The sequence below is a fragment of the Rhea pennata genome, chromosome 5, assembly GCF_028389875.1.
Source record: "Rhea pennata isolate bPtePen1 chromosome 5, bPtePen1.pri, whole genome shotgun sequence".
Taxonomy (NCBI): domain Eukaryota; kingdom Metazoa; phylum Chordata; class Aves; order Rheiformes; family Rheidae; genus Rhea; species Rhea pennata.
The window spans coordinates 50,668,315-50,682,939 of record NC_084667.1 but is presented as its reverse complement, the minus strand read 5'-3'; the positions used below and the strand labels follow the sequence as shown (position 1 = coordinate 50,682,939).

Here is a 14,625-nt window from a genome sequence, read left to right as displayed (position 1 = left end):
AGAGAAATGAAAATCAGATTTTAGCAGCTGTGGCCTAAAATCTTGGATTTAATTTAGTTGTCTAAAGAAGTAGTTTCTAACTCATTTTGCAGACCTGAATGTTTTTTTTTTTTTGTGGAGGTCCAAACCTTTGTGTAACAGACTAACTTGCTGCCAAGGTGCTTATGTTTTTGTTGATCTCTGAGTTGGAGAATTCTTTAGAAGATATATCTGTGGATTTCCAGGTATAGTAATAACTGAGAATGGATCTGTACGTCTCAAGCTGTTGGTAACAATTAGGGTGGCTAAACCTTTCCTCAAGAAGGTTGGTATACTGTATAGAAAAGAGTATTCTACCTACTACCTGCTCAAAATCCATTCTTTGTTTATTAAAACACCTACACTTTGCTTACAGGGAAAACTTTACCGTCACTTGTGACATCTACATAGAAAAATCACCTGATGGAGGCGTGTTTGTTGCAGGAAGAGTTGACAATGGTGGGATATATGTTCGAAGTACCAAAGGAGTTTTCTTCTGGGTATTTGCAGATGGCACTTACAGAGTCACTGGTGACCTCGGTGAGCAACTGTTTGCTAAAATGCATGCTAACATATGGATTTTTTGCCTTGAAAGCCTTCTAGAAACCTGAAGATTTTTTTAAAAAAATGCAGATTTCATAGTTCAACTGCCATCACTGTGAATTCAACCTGTTGCCCTTTAATGAGGGTCATATTCTGTATGCACATGGCACATTTGAAGGCAACTGGCTGGTACACTAATCAGTTGCAGCTTTCTGGATCTTTTTGGTGTTGACAAAACCTATTTAACAGTAGTTCAGATAATTTATTTTGCTTTTTGTAAATATTCTGATACAGTGGTGGTAATTTGAGAAATGTTTGATTCTTACACTGCACCTAAAAAGAAAATCTGTCTTTAAAAGCAGTGGCCCGTCTCATTTAGCAATGTAAATCAATATCCATGCATTTATTTCAGATGATGAGTGGCTTACTGTTTCTACAAGTTATTCATTATACTCTGTCAGTCTAGCTCAGTGGAGTCAGAGCATGTTCTACTTGTAATGCTAGAACTCCTATGTTCACCTGTACAGCACTTGACAGACATATGAAAGACTGATGTTTTAATATACTTGAGCAATGGCTATAAATTTTTTTCTTGGTTTTTTTTAACTTTGAAAAAACTGCTAAAAACATATTTCCTGTTGCTTCATGTGTATAAATTATAATTTTCAGTGATTCCTGATAACTTAAATGCAATTTAATGACTTAAATGCAATTTAACAACCAATTTCACACTACACTACTGGACTTTAAAAGTATTCTTCTCTTCTACTTGATAACTATTGTTCCTTATTTCTCTCTCCCCACCCCCATCCCCTTCCTTCTTTCTTTACAGTGAATAGATGGCATAGAAAAGGCTTCACATTATCTCTTCTTAACATACTCTTGGACCCTAGGAAAATTCACAATAATCTAACTCCACAACAATTTAAGTTTCAACTTTATAAAACTATACTTACATTAAGGATGGACTCTAGTATTTATTTTTAATAGGACATGGCAACATCACCCAATTAGTTTCTCAGGCTGTCAAGAGTAATTTTCCTAGTTGAAATGAGGGGAGTTTGATTAACCAGCTCATTATTTCAGACTAGGATGCTGGTTTTGCAGTATGATAATTTTTTTCTCCACAACTTTTCAGCAATCTTTGTATTTTTCTAGAAGATAGTTCTAGCGGCAAGTTAATTTAATATTCAGGCCCACTATTGAATAATTGAAGATGCTACTTGTTGTACTTAATTTTTTTCATGTCTTCCATCCAGGTGTCAGTCACACTTTTTTAATGTGTTTTTGTTTGTTTGTTTTTGCTTAGGTTAAATTTTGACTAGAACTAAGCAATATGTTGATGTGGCATCTCAAACTCCAGAAAGCAAAACTTATTTTAAATGGAACTAATACATAAGCAAGGAGACTTGTGGAACAAGCAGAGCAATAGCTACTGTCAAACTTTATGGACCTATATTCCTAATATAGGGAATCCTTATTTTAGACCCCAGAAGCTTTTTGACCCTTACAGATTTCAGTGGTAAAACAGTCCTGAAAAAAACAGGAGAATGACATTGATTGTGCAGGGTTTAGGTTTGTGTGTTAAGCCCTTCATGCGGCAGTTGAAATCCATAAGCTGTTGGTTCTGAACACCTTTGAAAATCATGTCTTAGTTTCCTCTTACTGGCTTGGTATTAAGCTATCAGCCTTATAGCAAAGGTGTGAAGTAACGCTTTGCTAACCTGAGCATGTTTTGCAGCTGGAGAAGAAATACTAATGAAAGGACTCTCTGGTGTCCGGGCCAATGCATGGCACACACTTACTCTCAACATCCAGGTAAGGAGACACAGGCAAAAACATAAAGGACCAGTTGTGACGCTTCCTGTCCTGGACAAATTAGATAAAACTCTGGCATACTGTTGACTATCTGTTTGCAATTGAAGCACAGAAAGTTCTGCCTGATCGGGAGGGGGAATTTCTTCACTGAGAGAGTGACAGAGCACTGGAACAGGTTGCTCAGAGAGGTTGTGGAGTCTCCTTGTCAGGAGATATTGAAAGCCCACCTGGATGCAACCCTGTCTAACATGCTCTGGGTGACCCTGCTGAGCAGGGAGGTTGGACTAGATGATCTCCAGAGGTCCCTTCCAACCTTACTGATTCTATGATTCTATCTAAATCACAGATATTTCTATTTGTTATTTAAAACTAATATTAGAATATCTTACAAAGCTTTGCTGGCTGTAATTTATCATAGAGATCTTGAGAAACTGGAGAGAGTGTAGAAAAAAACTACAGAGTTGAGTTGAAAGCTGCGAATATGCATGATAGTTTTGAATCTCTTGCTTAGCCTTATGAAAAGATTGTGACTTGATTTTTTTTCCATTCTGAAGACTGTTAGGGAACTATTGCAGTAGCCAGTTCTAGGAATGTCACTCCCATCCATTCTTTTTTGCATGCTAAAGCCTTGTAAACTTAAGGACTGAAGAACTGAGAGGAGCTGCCATTCTTCTTTCCTGTACAAAGCTCAAAACATACTATTGTGGAAATGAGCCATAACTGATGAGGAACCTGTCCTTTTTTTTTTTTTTTTCTGTTTGTCCTAGTTAATTGGTAAATGCAGTGGTCCCAAACTCTTTTAGTACACTCATGCAGTTAGCTGACTGGGGAATTGATGCATGTAACTAAACCAGAAATGGCTTCAAGTATCTCTGTAGGATCCCCTTGTGGAATGTAACTTTTGCAACTGCATGTGGGCTGAAGTATAGGAGAGCTTGAATCCTAGTTGAGGAGTTCTAGGACTGAAGCAAACTCTCTTTAAAACTATTCACCAAGTCTCTCTCCCATGCTAAAATGTTAAGCGAGTGTTCAGAAGCTTACTTTTACGTTTTGTACTCTCCCATTGGGAGACAAAGAGACATTCCTATTTGGGCGTACACCAGAATATAAGTACTATAGTTTGTTCTCCACCCCCCACCCCCCCACTTATATGTATGACTCTGATTACTATCTGTAAAATGGGCTGAGATGCTTGCCAGTCTGAATGAGGTGCTGAAAGTGAATGTAAATTGTTCAAAACACAAAGCCATGGTGATTGTTTTTAAATGATTATGCTACAGACTTCTATGTGCTATTGAAGTGTTTTGTGCTAAGCACGTCTCTGATGCAAGGACAGAAATGCAGAGCCCTCTGAAGAGTTTTCACACTGACAGGAGGAAATAATTGTTTCTTGAAATACATTCTTTGCTTTTATGTTCATAATTGTCTTTCAGATAAAGAAATGCAGGTAAATTGGAGTAATTTTTTTTCCACTACTGTTTAGTGGAAAACACTAGCAAGATAAATTAAGTAGCCTTTACTGAAACTGTTTTTAATATTAATGGCAATGTTATGTTTGGAAGTTCTGCTGTCCCCTCTTCCGCCTCTCAGGTTAGTAACTAAAATGCATCTCTTGTCCTTTGACTTTTGCCTAAATCTGCAGAATAAATGCCAGATGTATCATACGCCAGAAAAGACTCTAGCTTTGCTGCTCTCTTGAAGACAACTGGCCTGTTTGAGGAAGCTTGACACAGATGCAAAAGGAAAATCCAATTTACCTTAGATTCTTCAATGAATTTACAAAGCTGTTAAATTAGGTGAAAATAAGCCTTTTATATATTCACTGTAAATGCATTAGTTCTATTTCACAGAGCTGATAGGCACTGGATATTTAGAGGCATCTTTGCATGGAAAATATATGAAGTATAATTGAAAGTTCATTTAACATCTTTCTGAATTTAATCATCTTGTCTCCCATGTGAGATGGCTCAATGCCAACATATTTAGTCCCTGAATTTAGCAAGCTAACTTACTTTCCTTTCTTTAAACAGGGCACTTCTGCTTCGGGGCTATTAAATGGTTATCCACTCTGGGAGAATGTCACCATCACTGAACCAAGTAATGGCTGGGCTGCTATTGGAACACACTCCTTCGAGTTTGCGCAGTTTGACAACTTTCATGTTGAAGCCAGCTGAGGTGGCTTTTGTGTTGGAGAACCCTGTTCTCTTATTACTTTGGGTCAGAGCCAGTTCAAACTTTGAGGACAATTTAATACTATATTGAGATTGACCTGTTGGCAGAGAATACGAAATCTGTCCTTACTATTTGTTAGAGGTTTACTTGAGTAGGTAGCAACCTGACTGTAACTTTATCCTCTAGTTGTTATGGGATTTTTACCCTTCAAATGTTAGGGGAAAATCTTAGTTTAAGGTAATGGTGGAGACAAACTAATAGATTTAAATCTATTCAAATACCAAGATCTTAACTTCCTGGCTCACTTTTAAGATAGCTTTAGAAGCACTTTAAAGCTGTAGTTTTAACACTTTACATGATTGTGTCCGTTCCTTTCACTCTTACAGAATTAAATGCTGATAAGCCTAATGAGCCAGTGGCCCCATATAGTTGTAGGCTGTGGTTCTCAAATTGCCTTTACACAATGTACCTAGGGTTTTGTCTGTTTTTCTACTATAGTCGGAGACTAGGCAATATGGTACTTCAAGTGCACTTGATTACTTCTTCCAAATCTCATTGCCAGCCTTATAGTAGATTATATTTTCAGTGGAATGGAAGTGTATTTTATGGCTGATAAGGCAATGCAGGATGTGCCTTAATTTTAAGCTACCTCTTCTTCAATGAAGAGTTTGAAATGAGTTAAACTTTTAACTTGCAGTTTACTCCTTGTGTTTTTCTTTGCACAATGTAAAGGATAAACCATTTGTGTCATCAACTCATGGATGCTGACAAGCAGAACACTTTCACATGTGATCTAACATAAATATAAAACTAGCCTTTTATTCCTAAAAGCTCTGGTGACCATCTTTCACCTATGATGGAGCTGAGGCTTAGAGTGAAAAATAGTTGAAGCACAACTGCATGTAATCATATAATTTGGTTGATTGTATTAACACAGTGTGGAGGGGCTATGAATATTGTTTCCTTTTATACCTAGGACAACAAGATTTTAAAAAAAGTCTTTGTCCTTAAGAACTTGCAACCTATTTATATTCAAACTTTTCCTAAGCCTATTCAGGTAAAGCTCAGAGGGAATTTCAAATCCTAGGGGAAGGGGGAGGGAGGGATTCTATTTTGCTATGGCTCACTTCATTGTTTTTCCAAGTTATTTTACCAAGTGTTTTTTTTTTAAGAAAAAATACCTTGAAAATATAATGAGGTCCTAAAAGGGATATTCATCACCCCTTTACCAAATTCAGTTGACTCTGAATTTTGTTGTTCTTCTGTTGGTCAGTTTGAATGAGGTGGAGGTTTTTGCCATGACAAAACCTGCCTTCTGCATCCACTAACTTTTCACATTCAACTCCTGTTTAACTGACCAGCAAGTAGTTCCAGACTATGTATGCAGCTATCAGTAGCAGGGAATACCTTATCTTGAGAAATAGATTTTCAGTATACTTTCATTATATTGAGTATTGTTCTGATTCTCATTATTTTGAAGGCTGATTCCAGTAAGCATTAGCTCAAGTCTCTGAAGGGATCATCGAGGATAGATTTAATATAATCAGAATTATTACTGGAAAATTATTATAAAAATTATTTTCCAAACTAGCTTTTGGAGAAAAGATCTGAAAATTTCATCTCTAACAGATAAAGAGAATGACTTTTTTCCCCTCACCAGTAACAATTGTACTGCTACCACTATTTACTGGTTACAAATTGTTACATAAAGCTTCATACATGGAGGCAACCTTGAACAATAGTCTAAAACACTAAATTTTAAAACTCTTATTAAAAACTTCCAAATACTTAAGCAGCTACCTATTTAACTGAATGAGAAATGAAAGCCAAATTTTTACTTCAGTTTCATCCTGATAGTTGAAGTATGGATACAGGTCTGTTGATTACTAGTTTAGCTTCAGAGAGGACATCTAGATGGGAACTCCAGATGTGAAGGAATCAAATTTTAGGTGCTCATGTTAAAGTAATATGAGTATAGGAGAAAAGGTTCTCCAGAATAAACTGTTTTTTAGGTGGGGTGAATTTGTGCAGTAGGAGACTTCTGGAAGACCGGTAGCTTTTGTGGGCTGTAAGCTCTGTTTGTATAAGGGATTAACAATGGTATAGTTACTCAAAAGGTAAAGAGCTGGACAGCTCCTTTGAATGCACTAGTTCAACTAACTGTACTGTTGTTACATTGTGTACTAAATGCAATGTATTTTATCACTGAAGTGTTGATTTTTATTTTTTTCAAATCTTAATTTATGAAGTTGGAGGATTAAACTGTTCTGAACAGAGTAAGCAATTTAATGATGATATAATGTTGTTCATCTTTGTATGTCTGTAATTCTTCACTCTTTGCAGGTTGTAATATGCCTGGCAATAACAAGCTGTCAAGTCATTTCATTGAGGGGTGATTTTATGTTGTTAATTATAAATACTAATCATTCCATATGGACAAATAGTAATAATAATTAAAAAAAAACACCCTTGTTTGTGCAGAATTATTCTGTAAATGGGTCTTGGTATTCTCTGGTAAGAAAGTTGACAGTTTTTTTCCGTTGTGATTCCTGGTAAATATGCTTAACATTAGGTTAACCAGATTGAAAGAGTTTTTCTGACACTTCAAATAGCCAAGCAGTTCTCACTAACAAATACCTCAAAACATATATGTTAGTGCTTCTGCTGTTGATTTTTTTTTTTAAATTCTTTTAGAACTGAATGTATACTTTGCTGCTTTTTGCGTCCTTTGTACTTAGTTAACGAAATTAAACTGTTTTTAAAGGCCAGTAATGCAAAACTGCTGATTACTAAGGTCGTGCAAAAATTAGCTGAAGATCTTTATCTGTGGGTATGGAAACAATTAGTGCTGTTGGGATATATTTTTAAAATTTAGATGAGGCTTCTTTATGTTGAATCTTATTTTGCATCTATCTTGAAATTTCCTCTCTATGCTGCCGTTAATTAAGGTTCAACTTTAAAAGGGGAAGAGAAATTCCATTGAGCTAGTCAAGCTCGTAGGCATGAATTACTTGGCTATTAAAGACAATGTTTTAGGGTATTTACTACCATCAGTACAAGTGTGCAGTCTGTGCTGCAGCAGGATTTTATCACAGACTGTCACTTCAGTTATACAAACATTACGTCAAAATCAATTCTGTTGCCTTTTTTCTGCCGTCCCACCTTTGTATTTAGCCATTATGAAGATTTTTTTTTTATTTTTTTCCCCTCAAAATTCATGCAAAACACTGGGACCTCTTTGCTTTAAAATTATAGGAGATTACTGCTTTTAATAAGCTACGTATGATTGTTCTTTTTTGCAGCTTCCCTCTATTCAGTGTAAATTTCTAGTTCAGGATTTAGTTTGGAGCAGGGGGAGAACCAAAAGTTTATTATGAAATAAAATCTGATATTTAAATATTTTTGTCAGTTGTCCTGAGCATTGTTTTGTGTCCCTTCTCCTGCTTATTTATCCTCTCCCCCAGGCATTTGGCTATATGTAAGCTTTTACAATTGCACTCTTTCAAAACTCCTTTTCTTTCTAAGAGAACTGCTGTAATAAATGAGTGCAACCTATTTTAGCTTGCAATCTACTCAGTTAACAGTGTCTCTCTTAAAAATAAACTGCAAATTGATAGATGATGGAAAAACTGGTTAAGACAATAAGATAAAACTTCAGTTTGATTGACTTATTAGAGGACAGGCATATTTGGGTCCTTTCTAGTTGGTTTGTTCTAACTGAGGTAAATCGTAATGCAATGTGCGTTACTTTTCTGTGAATCTACCTTTTTTTTTTTTTTTTTTTTTTTTTTTTTGAACTGCTTCTTACCGTCTTTCTCCTCTTGCTCTTTCCCTATTGAATCAAATGTTTAGAAAACTGGATGATTACATTTTCGTGTGATCATTTTTCACTGACCTGACAGAAATTTTTGTCAGGGGTCCATTTTCTGGAGTGTTGTGCATAGTGCAAAACTACTGCTGAAGCTGACAATTTCAGCAGAGCAGTCAAAGAGGAACTTGGACTTGGAGACTTAATTATCCTCACTCTCATTTTTAGGTGGTCTCCAGGTATGGATTGAGGAATATGTGCATGGATGTGTTTTTCAAAAGTTCTCTTTGCTTCTCTACTTGTTCTGTAGTTAAACAATGGCTATTAATCTTCCATCTAAAGGCTATCCCCTTCATAACTACTGAATTCATAAAAGTCTAACACATGTTTTGGGCAAAATAAAAAGTTCTAAAATCTAATATTAAAATACTTGCTAGATTTGTTTGCAACAGAACCATCAGGTAGCTGTTTGAAGGTTTTGAGCACATTATACGTGGGCACTTGAAGAAATATGTTGCAATTAATGTCAGAGCTTGCTGAAATAGAGGAATAAAATACAAATGCTTATCTCATTCCTTAACAAAGCTATCTTAGGTACATTTTATATGGCTTTTGTGTACGGAAAGCTTTTGTAGTTATCCTGCCCATATTGATAACGCATGAAAAATTAGTATCGGCATGTTCTTCGTGGCACTAAGTGTTCCTTCCATTTATTAATGAGCCTATGCTTAGTTGTCAGTGAAACAATAAAGGTCTTATTCACAGAACTTTTTAAACCCTAGAAATAATTGAGCAAAGGCAAATATATGTTGCCAAGCCTTCATTATGTGCCAAGATACTTCTCTGTGGTTTTCACAGTGAATAATGCAACACTGACAGAATTTTTTCCTCAGAGGAGTTATAAGTGGATAAGGTTAGAGACAGATACAGATTCCAGAGATCAGTTTTATCGGCAGGCCCCAAATGACTTTGCATCTACTACTGTAGACTCCAAAACAAAGCTTAAAATCTAGACATATATCTGGAAAGTGGGACAAAAGTACCCTAAAAATGTTTAGTAAAGTGTAGTAAGTGATGACTTCTTAGAAAATGCATTTTCCATTGGCATTAAGTGTGCCTGTGCAGAGTTAAAAACTTTACTTGTAGCAGGAACATAGTTATTCCTGTTTTAATGTGTTCATGGATGCCCCTCAAGATGCAGGACTGTAGTAGAGGATGGATCAGTGTAGTACAAACTCAAGGGTTTGCAAGAGAAAATGCAACCCAATGCACTAGACTGATACTGCTCAGCTTTGGTCTGGGAGCCCTTGATAGTCTAAGACAGAAACTATCATCACCAAAAGGACCTTTAAGGAAAACCAAACTCTACCCTCTTGTGTCCCCAAAGAATATGGGGAAAAGCAAAGCAAAGCAAATTCTAGGTTCAACTTGAATTCCTCTGTCAAATTCCTGCCAGGAAGTACAGTCATCTTCCTTGCTGTTTTTTCATTAACAATATTTTAATTGAAATGCCTATAGAAAAATTAAGACTTAATTATTGCTTAAAAAAAAAGGCAATAGTTTAGCTACTTATAAAACAGTCTTTTTCCAAGAACATAAATCCTCATGCTGTTTTTTGGTAGTAAGAGCACTTGATCTATGGTCAGAAAAGATTAAAAACCACAGCACCAGGTTATGCAGCTAGAAGGCAGGCCCGTAATGTGTGCATTGGTATCACTTCTGTGTGCAGAAGGTATGTTCTGCGCAAGTAAAGCAGTAACAAAAGGAAAAAAGTTCTTTCTGCCACTAGCCTTTTTCTGGGGGTTTTGGGAGGCTTAATGTACATCAGCCATTCTGAGATCTCACAGGAGAGGCTCTGTAGCCTCATAGCTTGATTGTACAGAGTTATTTAAGTCATTTTTAAGAGCATGCAGCAATGACAAACAGCAAATCCTATTAAGGATGTCCATATTCAATTCTAACGTGATTGCTGTTGTAGTGGGAGCAATAAATGGTAGTGCTCACTGGCAAGAGATCAGACAAGTTTTGTGCTGAGCTGAGGTGCACACTAATGTCTCAGCACAGAGATCTATAAAGCTGCTTTGGGATGAACAATGTCTCTGGCATAAGCTGCCTATTTCCTATTCAGTCTGAGATTGCTGCTTAAGGGTTTAACTTGATTTTTTGCTTGTCTTTCAGTTGATAGTTTATCCTAAAATGCTTTTTGCAAGCATTATATGGGATTCACTCAACTGAGCAGGGGGAGGAGGTGGGAAGATCTTGTTGATGCATTCAGCCTATCTCCTTGTCAAATGAAAATTATTCCCTGTTGTACCTTTTCTGGCCTTTTCTTAGTTGAGAGCTGAGGCAAAATGATGGGAGAGCTTCCACTTCTCCTTTGTAGGTGCCTGTTCTGCTATTGATTTAAAACAATCATTGCTTTCTTTTTCTCATCTATTTAACAGTTGGAGGGTGGTATTTCAATTTTTTTTCCCCAATTCACAATAAGTGATAATACTTCAAAATTTGTGTCCTATATCCAGAGTGCTAACTAATATTTTACCTGTTGATGTGGCTTGAGCCCTTCATGAAGCATCCGACTGACTACTTCAAAAGACAAAATGCCTTGACAAGTGATGACTGCTTTCACAGGGATATCATGTCAGCTGTGAAATCCAACTTCCCAAGCCAATAGGAATCGATAGTAGGGTACTACTGAATGCATGGCAGATACTTGTTTGAAGTGGCGTTGCTAGATTTAAATCATTTCCTTTTATTGATAGTTCTAGTAGATGTTGACAACAAGAATTTCCCCTATAAATGTAGCTGTATTTGTTACATCTCTTGGTTCCTTTCTCTTTCCCCACTTGCACCTTCTGAGTGGTCTGTCACCCATTTAACTGAGTCAGGAAAAATGCAATAATCATTGTCTTTTGAACATTTCAATCTTTTGGGCTCTGTGTTAGACCTATGGGTGTGTGTGTTTTTTTTTTTTTTTTTGTACTTTCTACTTCATCGCATTTTCCCACATAGTGTACAGAACAGGTTTTCACTGTAACCTGATTTTTGTGATAAAAAGAATGTATGTAAACTAGGTACTGCAAGGATGGGCTAGCAGGACCCTGTAGGCAAATAAACGTTATTTTGGTGTTCTAACTATCAAAACATCAGAAACCTTATCTGTATTTCCCTCCTTTCCCTCCCCTCACTCCATACCATATAGAGTGGCAGCAAGAATAGTGTCCTGTCTGCTGATATTAAGGATTTATTTAAGTTGCTTATCTGTCTTTTCTCCTTCTTACATGGAGAAATGGGAATGGTGGATGCTTTTCTTCGGTCTGTCTTTCTGGCTGTCTTTCTGTCTTTCCCTTCTGCATGAAACTCAGCCTCCTAGAAGTCAGCCTGGTTCTTGAGCACTTTTTAAATACAATCAGCATTAATAGTGTTAATAGTAATTTTCCTTTTGGGCCATATTTCTGGTTATTCTTCCTCCTTTTTTCCACCAAAATGCTTGTATTTCCCTTTCTTTATTTTTCTCTCCTCTTCCCCCCCCTCTATCTCCAGGCAACCTGATGCAGAAAAGGTGCTGGCTTGCTTTTATCACATCAAAGCCTGATTACAGCAATTCTGTGCTTACCAGCCTCCCTCATGAGTATACAGCATCTGCAGATCCTTTAGAAGACTTCTGCTTGGGGGTACTCATCCACACTATGTCATTTCAAAAGGCAGCTTCTTTGAAAATGTTGCTGGCTTCTGAAAGTAAAGTAATATGCTGATCATAAAAGTGATAATGATGATTTTCCTGTCCTGTGAAGCCTTAGTCTTCCATTGTCTAACTGGAATGTGTTTCTGTTGTTGTGTCTACTTACTTCAAAAGATTATGGACCACATCCTAGTTCTTTAATCCTGCAAGGAGCTAACAGGTAAATATTAACAGTGCCCTCTACTGCAGTATACTGTGTGTTCTATGCCCTATGTTTCTGAGGATTTGGGGATTCTCTATTTAGTTGGAGGTAGTGTTTTAAGAGCAAAATATCCTGTATTTTGTCTGTGAAGCTGTATTTACTTTTCAATATCTACTGTTTTGTTTTTCAATAATTATGCATTCCTAGATAGTAGTGAATTGTTTTAATGTTTAAATTCGCCAATCTTATTAGAGCTTTAAATGAGTATGGGATAGAAATTTCGAGCATGTCACTTAGAGGATAGAAAACTCTGTTTTATGTGCTTATACAATCCAGTATTAATATGGGGAATCTGAAGATTTAAACAGCAAGTCTTAGATGTTACTCTATGACAATTTATTCCTAATGTGATATTCTGCATTTTCTCCATGCCACAATTTCCTCATGTGGAACTATGTGCCACTACAATACAGGGATGTAGTGGCACGAAGCACTCTTGCTTGATAGAACTGAAAGACAGATACTGCTTAATTTCTTTCCTATAAAGACTAAATATATTACCAGGGAAAAGCCCTGGATTATAAGAGCAGCATCTCCTCCTGTCAGAAGTGTAAACAGGGAAATAACAGGGCAAACCTATCTCTGAGAGCAAGCTGTTGTCTGCTTCATGTTAGTGATAGTGAGGTCACATGGAGTAGTGACATAATTTCCGTTTGAATCCCTCACTGAAGATGGTGCCTTGTTACTTCTTCATGGCAGGGATCTACAGTGTTTAGGACTCTGATCATTCTCTACTTTTAATGGCAATCATGCTATGGATATGGATCTCTTCATAGACTTTTTGGAGTATTTAAAAGGGTACTCCCTGACTTCCATGCACCATCTGTATATTGGTGTCCTGTAGTTCCTGTGTCCAACAGTCCCACAACAGAAGAAATGGGCAAAAGTGATAGAATCTCAGCTGAAACATCTGCACATCACCAGCAGCTGCCACTGCCCTCAAGGATATCTTCCAGAGAAGGAAGGTAAGCATGCTGTGCTCCAGGGCAGTGTTCTTCTTGTGGAACCAGGTAGACTGGAGGAGATAGGTATAAACGGACTGATACAACTCCAGGAATACACTGTAAGGCTTTACATCAATCTCCTACGCATTTCTATAGCAAAGCCTTTCTATAGCAAGGCCTTTTCCAACCTATCATGATTTAACAAGGTAGGAGGGATGGTGTTAAAACCTCTATAAAAAACCTGAATCTGTAATACACCCTCAAAATTGCTCATCTTCAGACTCTTTCCCCTCATTTCACAGAGAGAACAGATGTGATTCTCACCTAGCAAAAGAGCAATGTACAGAATGATTTGTCAGGAAAACTGAAGACCCAGTCCACCTGTTCATATCTGTGGTCTCCTTTTCTCAAAGTCATGTTCCTGAAGTTAATGAACACTGTTCACATTATTGCCTAACTGTAACTTCTCCTTTCCCCCTTGAGACCTAATCCTCTGTGAAAAGTGTCTCAGGCCTAACCAAAACCAGATAAACAGAAATGCTATTTCAGTTCATTGAGTGTGACTGACACAATATTTGAAAACACCACTCAGCTTAGGCAGTTGAGAGGGCTAGCTCATACTTCGGGCTACAAAAAAAACCTCATTACAGCAAGTCTGATCTGTACTCAGAAAAATCTATAGTGGTATCACAAAGATTGGTTTCCAAATGAAAAATAGAGGCTTGACATGAACCTTAGGACTTTTTATCTTTTGTGACAAGTTCGCAAAGGAAGAGGAACTTGTGTTTTATGCCAGAGTCACTAGAGGGCAATGTAAGTATTACTAAGAAACAGTTCGTCTTGCTAGGTCTGAGGCCAGCCGCCCTGTGCCATGAAAATAAGGAACGAAGGGAGCTTTATTTGAGAAGAGAGAGAAGGCTGAGACTCCGAACAGCCTTCTGTGCACAAAACCCATGACTTTCCTTACAAGGAATACTAATTCACCTTTTAATAATTTTGCATCTGCTCTAAGCAGATTAAGCTATAAAAACCAAATGCTTTGTAAAGCATCTATTACCTGTAGTGGTTCATCTGGATCAAAGTCATTAAAACAAGAAAACACCCAAAATGTCCTATTGTTGCCTGTAGCATAGCTTTTGTGTGAGTCTCAGCAACCTTTAACTTGTGTGTCCAAGTTAAGAAAGATTCTACAATGATTATTTTTGGTACACAGTAAGTTTGCACTTAACCCATACCTGAGCTGCTACAATCCATATCCTAAAAGCCTTTTACATGACACAGCTCTGATACTGGAAGGTATCCCCAGGCACATGTACACACCTATAGCTGCACACAGCCTTATTTACAGTGCTGAGACCCTAGCTGTATATGTACACAG

The 14,625-nt window shown here is 37.1% G+C and overlaps 1 protein-coding gene across 4 annotated transcripts in view; it reads left to right on the top strand.

Annotated features, from left to right (window-relative positions):
- GALC (galactosylceramidase) overlaps positions 1 to 12,102 on the top strand; it is a 48,394-nt gene extending 36,292 nt beyond the window's left edge. For 2 of the 4 annotated variants that reach the window (XM_062577525.1, XM_062577526.1), the window contains exons 15-17: positions 395 to 558; positions 2,303 to 2,379; positions 4,410 to 7,017. In XM_062577525.1, coding sequence (XP_062433509.1) covers positions 395 to 558; positions 2,303 to 2,379; positions 4,410 to 4,553 — 385 coding nt within the window. In that variant the 3' untranslated portion in view covers positions 4,554 to 7,017. Of the gene's footprint in view, positions 1 to 394; positions 559 to 2,302; positions 2,380 to 4,021; positions 4,085 to 4,409; positions 7,018 to 11,902 lie in introns of those variants that run through there. The other 2 variants (XM_062577528.1, XM_062577527.1) reach the window with 2 other exon arrangements.
- The last annotated feature ends 2,523 nt before the right edge of the window (positions 12,103 to 14,625 follow it).